Below are 21,124 nucleotides of genomic sequence, written 5' to 3'. Positions count from 1 at the left end.
ATACTCAAATTCTATTGTTCATTGAGGAATTGCTTTTGAAAGAATAGTGTAAAATAAATCAAATGAACAGAAAGTGAGATTGGTTGGCAGTAGTTCAAACATGGTCCGAAGAAAACATACTGAGTATAGCAAATTCAAAGATAATGTGTTTTTTTCCTTAAGTGAAGGCTTCTAAGTTAATATAGAAACTACAGCTTTCTTTTTCTGGAAAGTTGGCACTCTGAAATAAAAGCCATTGTTTTTGCATTAATAATGACCTTTTTAAAAACGGCAACATTTGAAACCTTGTTCTTGTTTGAAATTACCGTTCTTGCCTACTGATGACAGTGGCAGATAATTTTTTGAACTGTCAAAACTCCTTCCAGCCTTCCTCTGACTGAGACACAGAGTAGCCAGTATACCAATTATATTAATATAGGATGGAAATGGGTGAATTTGAAGGATTTAACTTAAAGGACAACACTACATTGAATCCTTTAAATTCACAATGAAATAGACCAGATCATCTTTGGATCTATAGGTTAACACTATTGTTTGGAGAAAAAAAAGGATAAAAAACCTGTGTGTTTACATGCCGTCCTAACCATAACTGCTGCAAAGCTAGATAGTTATAATATAAATGCAGTCTATGGCATATGACAAATGCCATGTTGTCTATATCATCATATTTGTTGCATTTGCATGCATATACAAATACGTCGTTATCCTGGAAATGGTGCCTAACATTTTTACCACTACTGAGAGTTTGTACTATGTAAGAAATAAAATAGATTTTCCGACTCACTTGAGCAGGTCTACTGCAGTGTGTAAAACAGACTGAGCAAAACCCACACTGTGGCTTTCTCTTCTGAAGCGCTTCCTCTTCCTCTTCGAAATACATTTGATTTTCAGGCTCACTAACATTGAGTAAGTCTACTGCAGTGTGTCAAATACTCTGAAAAGAGGAAGTGAAGACTTCCTGGTGACAGATCAGTTTTGCATTACCATTTACCACGGATGTTATATTGTCTGCCGCTCCCTTTGAAAGCTATCGAGATTAAACACCACACATAAGAGTTTAACCATAACTTACCAGAGTAAAAGATTTGACATTTACCACTAACCACTTGTGACTTTTTCTTGACCTTTAGTTTGAAACAATGCAGTGGGATTGGTGAGTGGTGACTAGACCACAGTAAGCAGTGGCACCAACCACTAAACAAAAGAACTGTCAAGAGACAACTGGCACCAACATTATAATGTGGTTGCATTGGCTATTTATTATTTGCCTGTAGTACATATGTATGCTTAGAAACAAGGAAAGCTCACAAACACAATCAATCTCTCTCTCACACACACACACACACACACACACACACACACCTGTAACTAAAGCAAACATGCCATCATTTAGCAGACTTAAGTAATTTCTGTGATCCAAGACAATGGAGTCTTGATTTGACTGCATGTCTTTACCAGAGCTAGACAAGAGGTATGGACAGATCTTTACCAGAGCTAGACAAGAGGTATCGACAGATCTAGCCTTTTGGAGAAGCTCCATGGTCACTGAAAAGAAGGCTGATGTTATGTTTAGAGAGCTATTAGCATATTCTATAATAAAAATCTAATTTGGGTATAAAAGCTCAAACTAAATTGTTAGTCCACAACACCAGTCGAATGTACACCATCAAAGGAGCAGCAACTGCAGGTGTCTGAAATATCTTTAAAAAATATTTGTATAATCATAGCTTGAAAGAGCATCATTCATGTTCATGAGTCAACAATGACACGTGTGCATCATTCAGAATAAGTTAACATCCCCGTCAATGATCTTTGGGGAATCATGGTAGAACCGAAACAGAATCAGTTTAACTTTCTGGATCCCCAGTGCCACTTGTCATCAGTTGGCTTTACCACAGCATACATTGCTGCCATAAATTGCTGGAAACTCTAAAAGATTGCCACAGGACCAGACAGAAACATGGGCTTATTGCAATTATCTTGAATTTTTGACAGGGCTATTGTTTTCACTGTCATATGTAATCATTTCCTGATATCCATATGACATTACTAACATGCTACTCCCACTGCATTTATTTCAGTTATTGAGCCTGTTCTCTACACATTAGCAGCGAAGAGCAACCCTTGCCGACCCACATATGACCGTCCTTCTATCTAAGGCAATGTGGCTCCATCTTAACAAAGGAGATAAAAGCACAACATAAGGGACGAGAAAGCCACTTGCACTTCCACACATAATTCACCTAGTCAATAACTAAAACATCGCATGGATGCACCTGGGACGTATCCTCAGTGATGTATCCTGAGGTCAACGGGGTTTCGGGTCTCTCAACATCATACCCCTCACTCAGGCGACCCAGCCGGGAGTGATCAAGTCCTGACTTACATCCCAGTAGCTACCCTCAATCAGTCCCACAAGGGAAAAATCAGGGGCACACAATCCGTTGGAACTATACTCCAGAACTACTCTGCCAGGGCTGGGAGGTACACTTCTGGCACATGGAGGGACTAGGCTCTCTGGGTTGTCTCCTGGCCGGGCCCCTCCTACGTCTCACCAGGTCCACTCCTGCTCTCACCAGGAGTAGAGCGAGGACCTGCTGTGCGTTGCACCAGAGTCACAGCACCAGACAGTTCATTCAGGAGTGGTGGGCAATGGTTCCGCAGGGTCATGGTGCTGCGGTTCCGCTTGCTGCTTGCATGGCCCTCCCAAAGGCCTCACCGAGGGTTGTTGGGCTTCCTCCTCACGGAGGACAAAGGCTGGGGCGCTAACCCTCACTGCTCACCCGGTCTATTCTAGTGTAATGCACATGTACACCACACGTTTGCAAAAAATACTAAAGGCTGGTGGGTCAGATTTGTAATGTTTGCTATATTTCTTTGATTATCTTTTATTTTATCCACACTGTTGAAGTACAATAATTTCACTGAGAGCAATGTTGCCACTGCTGTATTGTAAGTGCATTGCGACAATAAAAACCTTGAACCATTGTTCTTGTTGAAGGGGATGAGTAATGTTTTGCCATTTCATGTCCTACTATTTATAAATTATGCTAAACAGAGTTTTGGGCTATAAACACTTTTATAATTATTTTTCATTATTCTTCAGTGATTTAAATTACATTTTCAATTAAGAGCAATTCATTCTACATGTTCATGACTAAACTGAGAACATTTTGTCAACACAGTAAGGTTAGTAATTCAATGCACAATTTGCCTGCATTTCCAGTTGCTCACTCACAGTCTAACAGTCAGATTTAAACTCCTGATGAAACTCCTGCAACCTGTGGCTAGCCCATCTTCCAGAGTCATCAATGTTTGTTTTAAAACTGGTTCCACGAATAAGCAAAAGTTCAACAAAAACAGGATGACCACAAAGTACAAACCACCTCCATTCTAAGTTTCAAAGCCTTGTTCTCATAATTGCAAGGCTGTTGACATAGTTTACAGAACAGGGCTGAAGTTAACATTAAACAAATATGGGGATGCTGCTCTTGGGACATTATTATGGCAAGCATCAATGTATTGATAGTGTACACTACAGTATGTGGGAAAACATTCACCACTTCAACATTAAAGGGGAAAACCACTCATTTTCAACATTGAACTATCTTATGAATAATTCAAGAAAAGTCAGTCTGTTTATCTGTCCGTCTGGCCACTTCCTTAGCACAGAGCAAGACTGCTGCTCCCTTAGGCGGCCATCTCAAAACGCCACAGCGAGCCTCCACGCACCTCACGCCACAACGCCATGCTCTCGCCTCAATGTGCACTGCTTTACAAGCACCAAACATGTCACTGATCACATGACCCCAAGTTCTAGACCTCCAGTTGTAGGCTAAACAGAATGGGGGGGGACGGGGGACGACTTTTATTTTATTTATTGCCACACAACTCCTCTAATATTAATGATATCGTTCAACATTGTAAATGAGTGGTTTTCCCTTTTAAGTATTGTATGCATATGCTGAACTCATCCTCGAATCCAATGAAGAAGTGCAAATCTTTATCTTGATTTGTATGAAATACGTGTGCATCATTCATATGTAGACAATCTGTTAGCATAACTCTTTGTGCTTTGGCCAATCATTTGCAGCCTCACGGATGACCAACAAGTCATGAAAAACAGCAGATAGCTTCATAGTACTAGTAGTATGCTAGCTATACGTTACATTGGTGACTACATACTTCAATTTGTCAGGACTTCCTTTTTTGTGTTGGTGAGGATTTAACAGAGCCCTTATGCTGACTCACAGAACAAAATCATAACATACCGTATTCCACAAAGTCAGTCAGTCAGTCAGTCAATCAACCAACCAACCAACCAACCAACCAGTAATGCATTTTGTTCTCAGATATACACACTGACATGTAAGCCGCCTGTGTGAGTAGAATCCTATTTTATGTCTTAAAATCACAAATTTTCCTCAGTCTTTCAGCAGATAGGATTGTGTAACAGGCATCTGTATTAGGGCAGATATCTATTGTCTGTTGTCCAAGAGTTTGCCACTCTTGCTCTTGCATTAGGAGAGATGTCATGCTTCAGTGTCCTAAGAAGCACAAAGCACTTTCTGATGGTGATGGTGGCTAGAAGTTCATTGTTCAGCACATTGCATTATTCCATCTGATCATAAGGGAAGCGTGTACGTGTCCACACTAATAAAATGAGGAAATTCTGAAATTATACACTTTTTCTAATTATCGAGAATCAAGGGTCCTTTTATGTTCATCCACTTCTTCCGTTTCCCCCTCCTTCTTTCCTTTCTCGTCCTTTAAACCTCTATCTTGACATTTAACAACCAGTCTCTTTGTCCTGCCACATCTATAACCCTCCACCCACAGACAACCCTGTCCAGCAGGACTACTGAGGACCAGAAACAAGTTTGCTCGCTCCCGCACACACACTCATGCCAGGTCAGCTGCACTGCATTCCAAGCGCAATTTTGACTCCATTCCTCAGTCTGTGGGTTCAGAGAGTGGACAGTCAGGCAAAACTAGTTTTTTCCCCACCCAATGTGTAGGTTGTATATGTATGGGCATGTGCACGTATTTTGTCTGTATTCTGTGGGCATGTGCACGTATTTTGTCTGTATTCTGTGGGCATGTGTGTTGAGTCAGTTGGTCTCATAGGAGGAGAGGAGCGCCGCGTCCACAGGCTCCATGCAGGAGGGACATGTGAAGGACCTCATCAGCCAGTCGTCTATGCAATCCATGTGGTAGATGTGCATGCAGGGCAGGAACCTGATGGGGTCCCCGTACACAAAATCCATCATACAGATAACGCACCTACACAGGGGAACACAGACATATAGATAAGATATCGCAAGATATCTCACCAGCTGGACTAGTTGCATCATGACAAGTTAAGTACACAACCCAACCGTCTGACAAAGTGTACTTACAGTATGCGTAAAGATGTTACAGTTGAGTCCTTAGGGACTCCCTATAGAACTAAGCAGAAATGTGTTTACACTGATGTCCTATTTTCACCTCAACAGTGTATGAATATTCCCTTTACAGCAAATGTCCCTAATGTCTCACACCGTAGGAAATTTAGCCACTATGATACACATGGTTTTGAAGAGCGTTGTGCCGGCGATTTCTACAGCCGGAAAAAAATAAAACTAAAACTATACAAATTTTAAAAAGGTTTGCACGTTAGAGAAATGCTGACTGGGCACACTAGTTTCCAGCTGTAAAAGGTAATGAGTTCTGTCATACTCACTCTCGGATTTTTTTCTCAGAGCCGTCACGACCCGGGTCGTAGACCCCTTTGGGGAGATGCTGGATGAGTCCGATGCGCTGGGCGATGCGGATCTGCTCCTCCTCGGTCAGCTGGGTGGCCAGGCGGGTCTGGCTGGGCGTGGGGTGATACACAGGTACATGTATCTGCTCCTGCAAAAGGGGAAATGAAGAGTTTCATGAACTCCGATCAAAGCAGTGTTCCGCCATTGAATTATATAGGGCCGTGTCTTCACAACTCAAATTAAACAGAAGTTAAATTTGATTAATGTGCAGTCCTAGGTTAATATGGTCCTCTAGAGCAGCGGTTCCAAAACTATTTTGGTCATGCACCCCTAATACATTCCTTTCAGTTTCATTTTAGGGAGAAACTGGAGAAATTGTGCTACAATGAATTGACTGAACTCGTTTCTTAAGCATATTTCAAATGAGCGTCTTGATCAATTCCGATTCCGATGTACTACATTACATTCTGGCAATGAAGTATTTTATGAAAATAGGGCAGACCAAAACATGATAGAAACAAAGTGCATGAAGTGGCAAGAGGGAAATAACATTTGAGCACAAACTCAACTAGGTTCCATCATTTTGCCATGAGATTCATGCTGACATAAGTGAGCAAGTGTACATTTCATTATGGTACTTGAGACAAGTGGGAAATCCCTTGCATATTTTTCCCGCCTCTGTATGAAAAATGTGCAAAGGGTTAGAAGAACAATAAGCCATGTGATTTGTTATATTTGGAGAACTTGCTAGTCAGACCTCTCTCCACCAAATACTTCAGCAAGAGTTTCATTTTGAACTACAACAAAATGCCTCACTTTGGTCTACTTTAATTATAGTCAAAATACACAATGAACTGAATCCTGAACTTGCCAGTATGGGCAGAAGAATCTAACAATAAACTTCCTCTCTTAAAAAGAGGAAGTTGCTTCCCATCTGAAAAGGCCTTTCTTTAGTCTGCACAACAGCTTTGCTCCTCAGTGTTTCGTTTTAAAACACCGACATGACAGGGTACACAACACTTCGTCACACTCAAACTAGATGACTGTGAAACAATAGCATATTTTGATAGGCATAGATAAATAATTATGTTATTTCAGAAGGAATTTGCCACTGAAAAAGGTGTTTGGGACTAAAAGGCTTAGAATAGAATAGAACCAATTGTATGAGCCAGTGGGTGGCAGTGTTTCCTTTAACCTACATGGGCTAGTTAGTTACTTCTACAGTCACTTCTAGTCACGACTTCATTGAAAATAGCAGTGAATGTTCATCTCTTAAGACAACATGAACAGTAATAATGACACAAAAAGTGTTTCCAAAACACACAAAATATCTTTGCAAATCTACTAGCTTACGTGTCACGAGCCGGAGCTTGTAGATCTGCTTGCAAAATGTTAGCCCCAGAACAGGGACGCTACTAGGTTTTTATCTTAGGACAAGAGTCTGGTTCACATGAGCTGAGAAAAGGTAACCCCCAACACCTGAAACGGATTTGGACAGTGACAAATAATAAGACTCATCATGTTTGTCAGCAATGTCATTTTGAATGAAGAACTATTGTAGTGTAGTGTAACCAAACCAGTTTCAGTATCCGAGTGTATTGAGTCAGACAGAGACACAATATAAACTCACTGCACACAATAGTCAGTTCATAATATTGGCACTGATTAACCCTACCAATACCATGATACCAGCATAACATTCATATCATTAAGGACTTCAGCCTGGCACACTTTTTTTTTTGCATAAAGCTCAGTATTAGATTCCTTTAAAATGTAAAAGGCCAAAAAGTGTAATAAAAACCAGGGGCTCGCAACTCGCTTTATAATGCTCCAGAAAACTTTTATTCAGTGACACAGCAGGCACCGTGAGGTCATTGTCAAGTATCTTACTTGACAATGACCTCACGGTTTTCTGGAGCATTATGAAGTGAGTTGCGAGCCCCTGCTTTTTTCAAGGACACAGCCCAAGTGGCAAGTGCACTACGGCTAGACAGATTATTCAAAATACAGGCTTATTTTTAGTGTTTGGATCGAACGAATGGATCAAGATCGGTTAAATCAACATTTGCAGGAATGGAAATGGCAAGTCAAAATATCAACACAAGAAATAACAAAATAAATTCATTCAGTTAATAGAACTCTTACCTATAACATGGCCAAAATCAGGATACCACGTTTAAAAAATATTTGTTTTAGGGTATAGGATTTTGAGAAATTACTAATATAGTAAATGAAACAATAATTCATAACCGTTTGACGTTTGTATAGTCATTTAGTACCCAAGACGCCCTGAGGGCCGCTTCCACGCATCTGCCTGTATGACAGCAGACTGGTATACTGCTGGGCGAGTGCTGGTGCACATATGGAATGAATCATGTACTGGCCATATACTGTATGGTCTCGAGTGTACAGGGTTTGATGAGGTCAGATCAACATATGGAATGTCAGAATTGGTCAGCTCCATATATGGAGATCTAAGAGTGGCAGCGTGGGCAGTGTCTTGAGTGTACAGGCTTTAATGAGGTCTGGCCATATATGGAGCGTGTCAGTGTACACTGTACAGGGTTTGATGAGGTCAGATCAAGATCAGGTGTTCATAATAATCTGTGACCTATGGTCGCAACACGAGCCACTGCACACCACTTGGGTACTACGGCAGTAGCCCCCGTCAACCCCTGCTATTGGCCAAATGTCTCATCCACTAGCCACTTATTTTCATCTGGTACTGGGGCATTTCTCCAGGGGGAGAGTACGGTGTACGTACTAAGGTTCATGCCATTTCCCCCAGTTCCCATCCCTGCTGAAACGATACACTGACCAACCAGTCAATAGTGTAGTTGACAAGGACTAAATTCCCTGCCACCTTCACACTCACAAATACTGCCCATTGTTTGTTTGCACACCCAGCCAAGCAGGAGGCATTACTGCCGGGAATTGGTCTCAGGTCTCTGCAGTGAGGCAAGCGTTTTCCCTGTACTCCACGCGGACGTCCCAGCTGGTCGTTGTTGATGCATGCTGCCGGCAGAACCTCTGTATTACCAACACATTATGAATCAGTTAGATTAGTGCCGTTTGTGTCATGTTCCAGCATCCAAAATGTATTTGAATCACTCAGGAGCACAAACAGTAGTGCTTACCAATTATATTGGGGACAGTATAGTGGCTGCATGCTACCATTTTAGATTTTAAAATGGCATACACGCCACCTTAATGTGGCTTTTTATTGCTCCATTTCAAATATAGGCAGCCAGGCATAACCATTTATGGGCTGAGTAAGTTCAATAGCTGAAGTGCATAAACTTGCATGGTTTTTATAGTATATTTTGAATTTCATTTGACAACAGATCTCTCCAGTTTCCATGTTTTCCATCCAGAGGGAGTCGGGACCAACTATGAGACCTACAGAGCATTCTGCAAATAGGGTCACTATAATACTTGCAGCTCATACACACAACAGGTGCCACTGCCAAGGCTAGCTAGCAGCCAGGTACTTCGGTAGTACAACATTCAAAGCCATGACTCAGCATGGTTTTAGTAGCTGAAGCTTTGTCACGGCCGCCCTCTGTTCCAGTCCCCACTGTCTGCCATTCTCCTGACAGCCGTGCCACTTGTCTGTGTCAAAAACAGACAGCAGCCATCAGCGAGGCCAGGGCAGGGAATAAAAGCTATGGTAGCAGCTGTAGCTTGGGTGCTGTGTGTGGGGTGTGTCCCTGTCAGCATCGCGTTTCTGTTAACTTGTCATAATGACTCTCTCTCTCTCCATGTATGCACGGTGTCAGCTGGGCTGAGACAACTGTTCCATGATTAGATGACCATACTGTAGGTTGACCAGAAAACAAACACACAGTGTCAGCTGGTCTGAGACAACTCTTCCATTGGATGAACTTGGTTTGATGAGAAGTTAAGAGAACAAGAGGAGAGAGATTACTGAGGGGACATAGTTGAGCTATCTCTCATCTAACACTAAGTGAAGGAAATGCAGAGAAAGGAGAAGGGGAAGCGGTGAGATAGACCGGGGCACTCTCAGCCCACAAGTTCAATACCAGCATGCAGTAGCTCTGGTCTCCACCCAGACATGCATAGATATTGGTATACAGACACGCCGCCACTCACTCGTCCACCTTAGTCAGTTAGACAGACACCAAATGATCTGCAGCAGCCCTTGTCAGTGTTAAGGGCATGTCAGATAGAGAGAATACAATATCCCAGATATCCCCCTGCTTTATGGGCATCCCATGTAAAACAAGTGAATGTTTTATGACTCATATTTTAACCAGCTGCATCAAGATTTGTTTGTCCTTTGTCCAATCATTACTATTTAATAATTGATATTATTAACAAAGGTACCATGATCCTTTCTCAAGGTTAATTAACACTTTCCGTCCCATTCACAAGTTACACAACTTAATTGATGTAGAACAGCTTCCCTCCCAATCACGAGTTCCACACGTTATGTTTTCATTGTTTAATTCACGTTTTTAATACGTTTTAAAACTTACAGGGTTTCTAACGGACCGAGTGTGATGCATTCTGATGTGACTGGAAAAACATCTGTCACATGGCTTGCTAGGGTTTCTGGGAAACTGAGGCGCAATGCAAACTCTATGGGAGTCCAGGCTGTGTGTCTGGTCAGCTGTCTAAAGTGTCGAGCAGCTATCCAAAGTTGTTTAGTAATATTTTTATTATTTTTTTATTATCATTTGCCATCATTATTGTGACCCAATTGTTGGCAGCAGTCAATGCTGTGCAAGTTCCTAAGCAGCTTTAATGTGCACTTATGCAAAACTAGTACACCAGAAACTGAAGCGCTTGCAGGAACTGAAATCTTAACCCTCGGTCTAGGGGCCCACACAGTAACTAAGCCCTCCTCCAACTGACCTGCAGAGTGCAGACACCTGCACACAATGCAGAGTGCACAGCTGAGCATGCACTCAGCATAGATCATGCATTAACATAGTAACATACCATCATAAAAGGCAACAATCGGGAGAAAGAGGATGGACATTAGCATCACAGGAAAGGAAGTGTTTGTTATTGCATCAGGAAGGGATGACGGTGAAGTTAATAGCATGTGTGTATCACATTATTTCATCAATCCAGTAAAGGCAGGAAGTCAATGCTACAGACAGGCAGAGTATATTAAGTCCCCATCGAAAATGTACGTACACATCTTACCTCTAACGTGTGTAAAAAGTAGAAACGCATGCCCTCACTCTAACAATCACACTCACACTCTACGGCCCAGATTCGCTCATATTTGGAGCGTACCGAGATTCTTGACCATTCCTTAGGTAGGAATTCATAATATCTTTTGACCGTGACTTTGAGCATATTCTATGACTATTCTCAAGTCAAGTGACAGGCTGACTTATCAGGGTCGGGATCAAAGCGTAAATGCATTTTGCATGCTTTAGTCTTCATGCTGAATCAATTAATGGTCCTAAACCTTGCATAAAATATGTAGGCTATGGGCCCAACATTGGTCAGCACCATATGGTCAACACATTTAAAAAAATGTATAGCCTATATATACAGCCAAAATCGATGTATTGCACAGCTTGTGCTTGCATGCACATTCTATGGTTAACATGACGGTCTGACAGACTGACAGTCACTAGTAGGGCCAATTATATAAAAACTATAAGTCCACATTATTGAATGGCATTACTTAGTCAAAGTTAAGCCAGCTTTCCCCTCCAAGCCAAAATTAAGCCAGCTATCCCCTCCAAAAGGTAAAAGGATACCTTTATGTCGGCTGCCTCGCTGGGCACAGATTAGAATGATGTGCCACATTTGTGTGTGGTATTGACAGAGATATGATAGTAGCCCAATTCCAATCATTAATTAATGCAGCTCTGATAAAAACTCAGGCTCTAGTTCCTGAAATACATTTCAGTATGAACATATCTGTTGCCCTATAATCTGTATAGGGTATAAACGATGGTATTGGTATTAACTGTGGGAGATTATCTATTCATTAAGGGTAAAAATGGAGGTGGATACACACGTTCATGCACTCCTTTCCCACCACGCTGTGATTTGTGAGGAAAAACAGGTGCATGTGACTTGTGTATTTTGTTTTCACAAATCTGGAGAAAATTTATATATTTTTCTTTTAAAGGAACTTTGTGGAGCACAAATCGATTTAGTGTGAATGCCTCATCCTTTTTTCAAAAAGCACACTCAGCCGTTCAGAAATCCATCCTCGTCTTTCATCTCTACCTCTCACTCCCCTCTGTTCCTCCTCGCCTCCCCCTGCCCAAACTTGACAGCTCATTAGAAAGCACCTCTAAAGAAAACCTTCTCCCCTCACTTCTTTTTACTGAGCTGGCTGGGCTCAAAGCAAAGTGCTGACAGCCAGGCTCAGCAGTGTGCTTTGGTGATGGTCTTCCCACCACCACACAGGCACACACCCTTGTGAATGTTTGTGTGTAACCCTCAGGACACCAAACATTTCAGAAGGATCATTTAATCTCGAGCTTCGCAGAGTCTTGTCTTGGATCATTCTCTAGTACCCCCCCTCGTCTTCACAAACACAGAATTGTTAGCAAAGCTGAAAAGGAGAGAAACGGTGTCCGAGTGAAGTGGTTGCAATGCAAAAAGTACACGCACACACAGAACAAAAATCACACCTCCGTGAACCGAGCGGTGCAACGGTGTCTGTGTGTCCTAATTTGACACAAATGTGTGTGTGATCTGTGAATGTGACCCCGATCAGCATCAGCTGCAGGGGTCAATAGCACACACACAGTTGCAGTTAAAGAGTTAAAGTCATAAAGCAGGCTGACGGCAGGCTTTGTGCCACACACTGAATGTGATCAATACACTCCTGTCACTGCTCCCATCTCTGACAGGGGCAGGGGCTTTTGTAGGGGGCTACAACACACTGTACACTCAAACATGCAGGGGTGCCTTATCTCTTGTAAGCCAGTCCCAGAGTGATGAGTCAGCACTTCTCTTGCTTTCAAATCACCACACACACACACACACACACACACACACACACACACACACACACACACACACGTGTAGGTCTGTAAGCAACATTCACACAACATTCCAGTCAACTCAGACACATGTGAGTGTGCACAGACTGCACATGCACTGACTTATCTCACAGTCACAGGCACCTCACTTCTAAGCCTTCCAAGGTGACACATATTTGAAAATATTTTGGCAAGCCAATTTATGGTCTGCTAGCCTAAGTGGTGGGCTTGTACATCTGACCCCATCCATTTAGCCCACAAATATCCATTCATCAAACAGTTAGGCCAATATGCTTACTTTCAGGAAACTCTGGTCCCGTACAGTCCCATATATGACTCAAAAAAGCACAAGCCTCTTAGTACAGAAAGCCTCTCTGTGCACTGTTTTTCAGCCAGGATATTACACAATGGCACTGGCGCACACAAGCCCCAAACAGGCAAAGAGGAGCTCAGACCCAGATGGTGGAATTCCATTTCCCCTGATTCATCCCAGACTTATAGAATCCCAGGAAACACACTGTCTGACTCTGATAAGAGCCAGACTGACAGACAGGTTCAAGCTAGAATAGAATTTGAAACATAAAAGATTGATTATATGCACGTGTGTACATGAGCGCCAATTGAATGGTAGGCTGATTTATTGTGTAATTTCATGTCTACTCCATTTCTGGACCGGGTATGGGAAATTGGAAATTTCAGCCTAAAAAGGCACCACTTTAAACATAGTGCCCTTTAAAAAAGCACCCAATACACTGACACGCAGACAAAATTGGCCCGAGTTGATAATTAGGCATGCAACGCAACACAATATGAGTCGAATCACGATATTATTAGGTTCACGATACCAAAAAATCTGTTTAATGATTTATCCCCCCCGAGCTACTAATCTCCATGTAACATATGTACTTCATTTTTGCAAAAGTAGCATTACGTTTCATGTAAAAGTGCTACATTTCTGTGCAGCAACTGTAAACATATTTTCTTGTTTAGAACCTAGCTCGAGTTAACAAAAAGTTAAAAAAGCTTTCTTGGATGCCATTTTAGGATAGATTTTGACCTATTTGACAGTGCAGAAACATAATTGCCTTCCTTGACGCATTAACAACCATCACCTGGACAGACAGTCACACACAGATCCCCTCTGCAGTGCTCTACTACTGAAAGTGACTGCACAGAGTCTGTCTCGTATATCTCCAAATGTTATGCTAAATAAATGTGATCATCTCCAAAAATTGTGATCACAATGAGGCGATTACCGTTTCATTATGTAATAATTGTGACAGCCTAGTCCTAAGCCAGGGTTTGAATGCCAAAGGTGCTGACCACTGCGGTCACTAAACCAACAGGAGAGGATTTAAGACCCAGCTGGTCTGAAAGAGTCCTTTATGAACACAAAACTCATTGTTTCAACCACTTCAACAGGAATCCTGCAATTTTCTGTCAGTGCAAACAAGTTATGACTTTCTGAACATATAGTGGAAAGCTTAGTCAGGGTTCGTCTGAAGAATCTAAGCTGTGTCTTAAGCAGGGTTAGGTCTTTGTGCGTCAACATTTATCTTTCTATCTTCCCTCTATTGCACAGGGGCCAACTGGTTTGGCCTAATTACATACTGATGGCGTGCTAGACATGACATACTCTGGGCAAGTCCTGGAAGTAAATGCATTACAAGGACTTCTGGCCCAGGTTCAGCTATTATCTTAACTTCTTATTCTGACAATCATTCATAATGATAACAATGAAAATTACCCATAACCATGACCTGCAGATTTATGTGACCAGGAAATGTTCTAAAGTAACCTTAAAATACCATTGGTCTGTGAGTACCTACCGTAATAGGCAAAAAACCCCAAAAAACAACAATTGACAGAAAATAACATTTTATTAACCACATTTATCTGTGTACCAGACCAATACTAGTATATCAGGACAAAAATTAGCACAACTTTTTCATAGATTCAAGCAACATCTTTTCAATAAAATACCATAAAGACAACTCTGGATAAACTTTACTGAGCTCAACATGCTGTTTGCACATGATGGCCAGTGAATCTTTTGGACTTTTAGAATAGGCTACTGGAGAAGACTGCTTGTTTGTAAATATCAGATTCAGCCATAGTCGAGTTCTCATGATGCTACATTGACATTCCGTTTCCCATGCTCTAAAAAGATGTAAACTATCTTAAAATCTACAGATGCAGCTTAGTTTGGCCTGGAGACATATATATATATATATATATATATATATATATATATATATATATATATATATATATATATATATATATATAGCCTATATATATAAATCGTATAATATTTATGGCCTAGTCATCTGTGGATGATCTAATTCTGGAACTAAAAACATCAGACAAACAAGAGCCGTTACCCCAGGGAGAATGATGAAGCAAACAGCTGATAAAGTTGTGACTGTCATTCCTCAAAACTGCCCTCAAAACAGAGAACTATGGTGGGCTTGTTTTATTGACTTGAACAGAGCGCATTAAGCAAATATCAGACTCTGTTCCAGGTCGGTAAAATTATATGTATACAGCACTTGGGCCAAAACAGCACATTCACTTTGCAGAGTGAAGAGACTGAACAAAATAAATTATGAACATAAATTCTAGTCCCATTATATCAATGAAGAATTAACCGTGTTATGACTGTGGTGAGTGGACACACTCAAGCAGGACCTTCAGAAAAAACGAATTGGTTAGTGTCAATACTTGTAAAAGCAAGTAGGAGACAACAAGATCATGGGCTGGTTTATTTTTTATAGGACGATATTGTTGAATGTTGTTGGTTGTCAGTTTAGCATATGTCTGTCTTCTCTCTACGGTCTTCTCACCTCAAGAGGTGAGGCGATTACCAACAGATATGTGAGCTGGATTAAGACCTACCTTCCAAATCAAATCAGCCTAGTGTCTAGGCCAGGGGTTATAAATGTATCAACTCTGAAATGAAACAAATTGACATATGGTCTATTTGGTTACATTTGGACACTATCAAAGTTACATTAACACTACATTAACACATACGGTAGTTGACCAAAGTTACCTGGTAAGGGGGCGGTGGCTCCAGGTCGGGATCCCCGTCCCCGTAGCTGGCCCGGTCCGACTGAGACTCGTGAAGTAATGAAATATCATCGGAGGTCGGAGATTTCAGACAGTTTCCCATCTTTCTCCGTCCTCTTGTTCAAACTCTCTACAAGCTCTCTCCGGGGTGTCGCTTTCCTACAGAGTACAGATTCTACAGGCCACTTATTTCACTGATATTTCAGTGAACGTGTACGATGATGCCAATTGCCACGATAATCTAGTGTGTCGTTTTCTCTTTTCTATCCGTCCACGGCGACAGAAACGAGCTTCGGTTCAGTTCAACAAAAACAAAACATCCTCCTTCAGCTACCAGCTAGCTACACAAAGAGCTAGGCTGCTAACGCTGGCTAGCATCCGTATAACACTTTTACTCGCACGTTCAAACGACGGCCGAGACACGTGTGCAAAAACGTATGCCCCTCGAGGCTGTAAAGTGGCGAAAATATTGATATTTATCACTTGGAATGACAAATGTAGTTGCCGTTTTATTTATTGAAGACCCCCCTTGCAGGGACTTTCCAGTTTCCATCTCCCGAAGAACGGCGGAGGGCTGATGTAGCAACACGAAACCCCGCCCACTATCACACGGACCAATCGCATTTCTTCGTCGCGAGGAAGCCCTCATCGAGCACCAATTACGTCGCTGCTCACATTGTCGTTTGGTAAAAACATAAACACAGCTACGACCAAGCCATGTATATTTGGAACTGTCTATTCCAGTGACTGACAGGTCTCTGTTATCGTCAATTATGATGGAATAATCAATAACATATCATGACATATTGTTCTTTAGGCGTTATTATACCCTTGTTTTAATTGTTCCTGCTATTCCAGTGACTGATATGCCTCTAACGTCACCAATTATGACGGAATAACCAATAACATATGACACATTCAATTGTTACTGGTTGCACTGGCTTGCTTGTCAATAATGTTTAGTGTTTTCTTCCAGTGAATTGTGATAAGAACTTATAGAACAGATAAGCCCATCTCTGCCCATGTATACTGTAAACATAATGACGTGGTAGTGCATTTTGTGCAACCAGTTGTGGTGAAAATGATACTGTAGGTCGGAAACCACACAAGACAACACAAGAGGGATGAATTTGATTACTTAATCTTAAATTACAAAATACACAATCATTCAATATGTACAGGAATGTCATTCCGCTCAGTTGTAGCCATAAAGGCCCGTAGACATAGAATATAATATATCCACCAGAAACATCACAGTGCCACTACATTTGATTGGAATTTCTTTATATCAGTAAAAGAAAAACAAAACAAAAGCTGAATAGAATATCATCAGAAAATATTTGATTTGCTAATGCTCCAGATCACATTATTATGTAAAGCACACATTTCCTCCACCATTTACAATAAAATACTACATTGACTCTCAGTCAATCGCCTCAATCCCAAGCCTTACTATAGTCATGAATGAATCACCAGCGCTCTAAACCAAACATTTGAGACATGATATTAGATCTTGGATTTCAGATACTGCTGCTGCAAGGACACCTGACAGCAAATAAACCTAACAAACAACAAAAGGCAATCTCATTTTGTTTTATCATCATTACAAATAAACATTGCTCATATACAGCATAGTATTATACACATAAGTATGACATACAAGTCCTTCTATAGGTGGTTCTAGTAAAGCATTGCTGATATAGGAGCTGTACTAGGTTCTATAAAGCAGGAAGAGGAAGACCTTAGTGGTTGTCATTCAGTGCTTCTCCACTAACTATGCAACAGGCAGAAAAGCAAGCCGGCCTTCCGCATCTGCCTGAATGGCCTGTTTGTTCAAACTCAAGTACTGCTGGAGTCTGTCCCACACACCAGTAAGAGAAAAGTACTGCTGGAGTCTGTCTCACACACCAGTAGGAGAAAAGGAGGGAGTCTGCTTTCCTGAAAGACACGTTCAGCTGTCCTCTTAAAACAGGACAATTTTGTAAAAGGCCATTTGTCGTTAATAAATAAAGACACAAAAATATCACCCACTCTATGTCATATGGACCTTTTTTCTTTTTTACTCAGGGGAGTTTGCATGGTTGCTAACTTACATAGCCCCATGCATGAAGCCTGCGCTTAGGACAGTGAATATAATACGAAATATAGTGGCTGGAACAATCATTATTATGTCACATTGACATAACAACTATTTCACATTATAAGGTGTGTGTGTGTGTGTGTGTGTGTGTGTGTGTGTGTGTGTGTGTGTGTGTGTGTGTGTGCGTGCACGCGTGCGTATGTGTGTGCGTGCGTGTGTGAATGTGAACATGGTTCAGTGAAAGGGAAATTATGAAAAGCCTAAGGGAACAAGATTAATCACTGAATAAAGTAAAACACAACTAGAATTATGTAACATAAATACAGTAAAGATAAGACATAACAAGTCCTACCATATTTGGCCACATAGCTTTATCAAAAACTACAAACAAAGAGTAAAAATAAAACTCAGTAAACCATTCAATGAGAGGTCAGAACAGAGGTCATGTTGTGAACGGTGCAGTTGCAGTAGGTTATGTTATATTGTATTGTATCGCATTGTTGTATATGATGTCATGTTATTATGTCACATGTCTGTGTTACGCCATATTCAAGTACATTCTTATTATTATTGCCGATTCATACTGAAAAAAAGGAAGGGGACCTGTTGGCCAGTTGAGCACTGGTTGTTGCTGGTTGGCTATAGCAGTGTTTTTTAAAGTTGGGTCTGGAGGGCCACAAGGGGAAAGGAAAATGAACCTCTGCGTTATAGTATCCAAGTGATTTGTTAGCAGGGTTGTTTGGTAATCTGGCTCTGTCTGGCCCACCCCCTCATCCCTGCGCTACATTGTGGGATGGCAGGACGAGGATGAGTCTGGTCTGATGTACTGTCCGTGGCCGTTAAGGAGTGGCAGGCACGTGGATCCCGTTCTCTGCTTTGTCCCTGGCCTTGTGCAGAGCAGCCTGGATTCGGAAGTGTGTCCGGGATTCCATGGAGTAGTTTTTGTAATTTTGCCTGTAAGGAAGTACATTTGCGATACATCAATTAACACTTTTGTATAATGTCACAATTCAAATGTGAAAGTGACGTATCCTTGTTAAGGACATTCAAGTACACAGTGTAGTCAGTATTTGTTTAGTTTGCAGAGTGACTTGCCCCTAACACCTTCTCTGTTTACTGAAGGTTTTTGATCGTGGTAGATTAGCAGTGGGGAGGGAGTGGAAAGACTATCACTAGACAACTGATTATGTAGTAAGTACAACACCATGAAACATCCAATGGTGTTCACCTACAGTACTTAGAAGATTTTCAACCTTGAAAAAAAGATAATTGTGTCTTAGCAGCTGAAACATTGGCAGTTCAACATACACACAACATCATATTTGTTTGCACTTCAAAAAGCATATTTTCCGTAACTTGTGAGTGACACTTACTTGGCTGACTCCAGGAGTTTGATAGCTTCATCGATCCGTCCTTGTTCCAGACACAGCAGGCCATGCTCAAGCAGAGCATTAGGAACCAGGTAGTGGTCATACTTTATCTGGCCTTCACTGGAAGGAGCAATGTCAAACAAGAGTAGAAATTATAAGGAGCTATGCCCTCTACTTGTTATGGTGTGCACTTATGTACCTGTGTTGTTCTTGGCTTTGCTTGTGTACATCTCGTGTGTGTGTGTGTGTGTGTGTGTGTGTGTGTGTGTGTGTGTGTGTGTGTGTGTGTGTGTGTGTGTGTGTGTGTGTGTGTGTGTGTGTGTGTGTGTGTGTGTGCATGTGTGTGAGAGAGAGGGAGACTTACTTGCAGAGGACAAGGGTAAAATAATGTTCAGCTTCCTCCAGGTGCCCCAGCTGCTTGAGACACAGTCCCCTCAGCAGACTCACCAGACACTGGTCATCTATGGTGAACTCGGTCCCTGATAACAACAAACACAACTCACTCAGGCTGCTGTATAGTTGTTGTTGTTACAGTAAGTTACTATACTATTGAATCGACATAATAGCCTTGGATATTCATATATAGAACAAAATGTGTCAACATACTGTAGCAGCATGAATATGTCGTCGCTGTCAGGCAGAAACCTTTTGTTTTCCATAAATGAATGCCCTATTTTTATATTTTATTTAAAAAAAAATAGAGAAAACAGACGATCTACAAGCTCACAAAATGTTTGACAAATTGCAAAAAGTTAGGTTGAAACAACTTAAAAGTCTGTATGTGGGTTTTATAAATATTTAACCAAAAGAAAGTATTAATCAAAGATTGGGACAAAATAATAACTGAATTGAATTCACTGGAACATATTTCCATTTCCTGAAAATTAACAGTTTTGGACATGTATACAAGTTTTCTGCCCAACAGTAACAATATAACAGAAGTTTGAATCAGTTTACATTAGATTCATGCTCACATGAACTGTCTACTGAAAAGAAATGTTTTTCATTACTTGGATTGCAGTCAAGTTTGGCCTGTGCCTCGTCCAGGGTTTTCAGCATGCCCTCAGTCAGGTCCTTGTGTTTCCCAATGACTGTATAGCCATTCCAGATGTACATCATCTCCTGTAAACATGTACATGTACATGTACATGCACACACACACACGCACACGCACACGCACACGCACACACACACACACACACACACACACACACACACACACACACACACACACACACACACACACACACACACACACACACACACACATTAATTAATAACAATAATCTGTATTGTATCAATCTAAACGAGGGCTAGGCAATGCACATCACAATATTGTGTGTGTACGTGGCAAGGTTCAACCAAGGTTCATGTTTTAGGTTGTTATTAGAGAAAGTAAAAGATGAGTGTGATTTCTTTTTCATTTGCTGCTTTCTTTCGTTTTAGGGATTTTAGCTGTTTTTGACAGGGGGGCGGGGGCATTCGAGCATGGGGCTATATATGTATTTTTTTACAACATTTTATAGCGATTTCTTTTTTAATTATTTACTATAGTCCTAATAAACCCCAGGAAATTACATCTGGCAACAAAAGATCACAAGATCTACTGAATGTGTCAAAATGACATACTGGGCCTACTAGCCTACTGGGCTTCCCCCCAGTAGGCTACCTTCACAGCTAAAATCCCTAAAACGAAAGAAAACAGCAAATGAAAAAGAAATAACACTAATCTTTTACTTTCTCTAATAACAACCTAAAACATGAATCTTGGTTGAAAAAAACTAAAGTTGTCCTTTAAGCACATATGGCTTACTTAAAAAAATTGTCACAAATTGTCACAAATGGCAAAATAGCCGATCTACAAGCTGACAA

General features: G+C 41.1%; 2 protein-coding genes across 2 annotated transcripts in view; both read right to left on the bottom strand.

Moving 5' to 3' along the window:
• Positions 1-35: 35 nt before the first annotated feature.
• rnf11b (ring finger protein 11b) lies at positions 36-16,362 on the bottom strand. The gene is made up of 5 exons (XM_080771025.1): positions 15,786-16,362; positions 5,723-5,892; positions 2,611-5,283; positions 1,467-2,544; positions 36-1,409 (listed from the first exon to the last, which is right to left on the bottom strand). Exons 1-3 carry the CDS (start codon positions 15,903-15,905, stop codon positions 5,112-5,114), a joined length of 462 nt encoding a protein of 153 aa, XP_080627151.1. The 5' UTR covers positions 15,906-16,362; the 3' UTR covers positions 36-1,409; positions 1,467-2,544; positions 2,611-5,111.
• Positions 16,363-17,052: 690 nt separating this feature from the next.
• The window catches only part of ttc39a (tetratricopeptide repeat domain 39A), a 36,353-nt gene continuing 32,281 nt past the window's right edge, over positions 17,053-21,124 (bottom strand). Inside the window, exons 18-21 of the mRNA XM_080770071.1 lie at positions 20,263-20,374; positions 19,617-19,731; positions 19,256-19,372; positions 17,053-18,836 (exon numbers count right to left, since the gene is read on the bottom strand). Coding sequence (XP_080626197.1) covers positions 18,722-18,836; positions 19,256-19,372; positions 19,617-19,731; positions 20,263-20,374 — 459 coding nt within the window. The 3' untranslated portion in view covers positions 17,053-18,721. The remainder of the gene's footprint in view (positions 18,837-19,255; positions 19,373-19,616; positions 19,732-20,262; positions 20,375-21,124) is intronic.

This window comes from Protomyctophum bolini, assembly GCF_963924005.1.
Source record: "Protomyctophum bolini genome assembly, chromosome: 8".
Taxonomy (NCBI): Eukaryota; Metazoa; Chordata; class Actinopteri; order Myctophiformes; family Myctophidae; genus Protomyctophum; species Protomyctophum bolini.
This window is presented reverse-complemented; position numbering and strand designations above follow the sequence as displayed.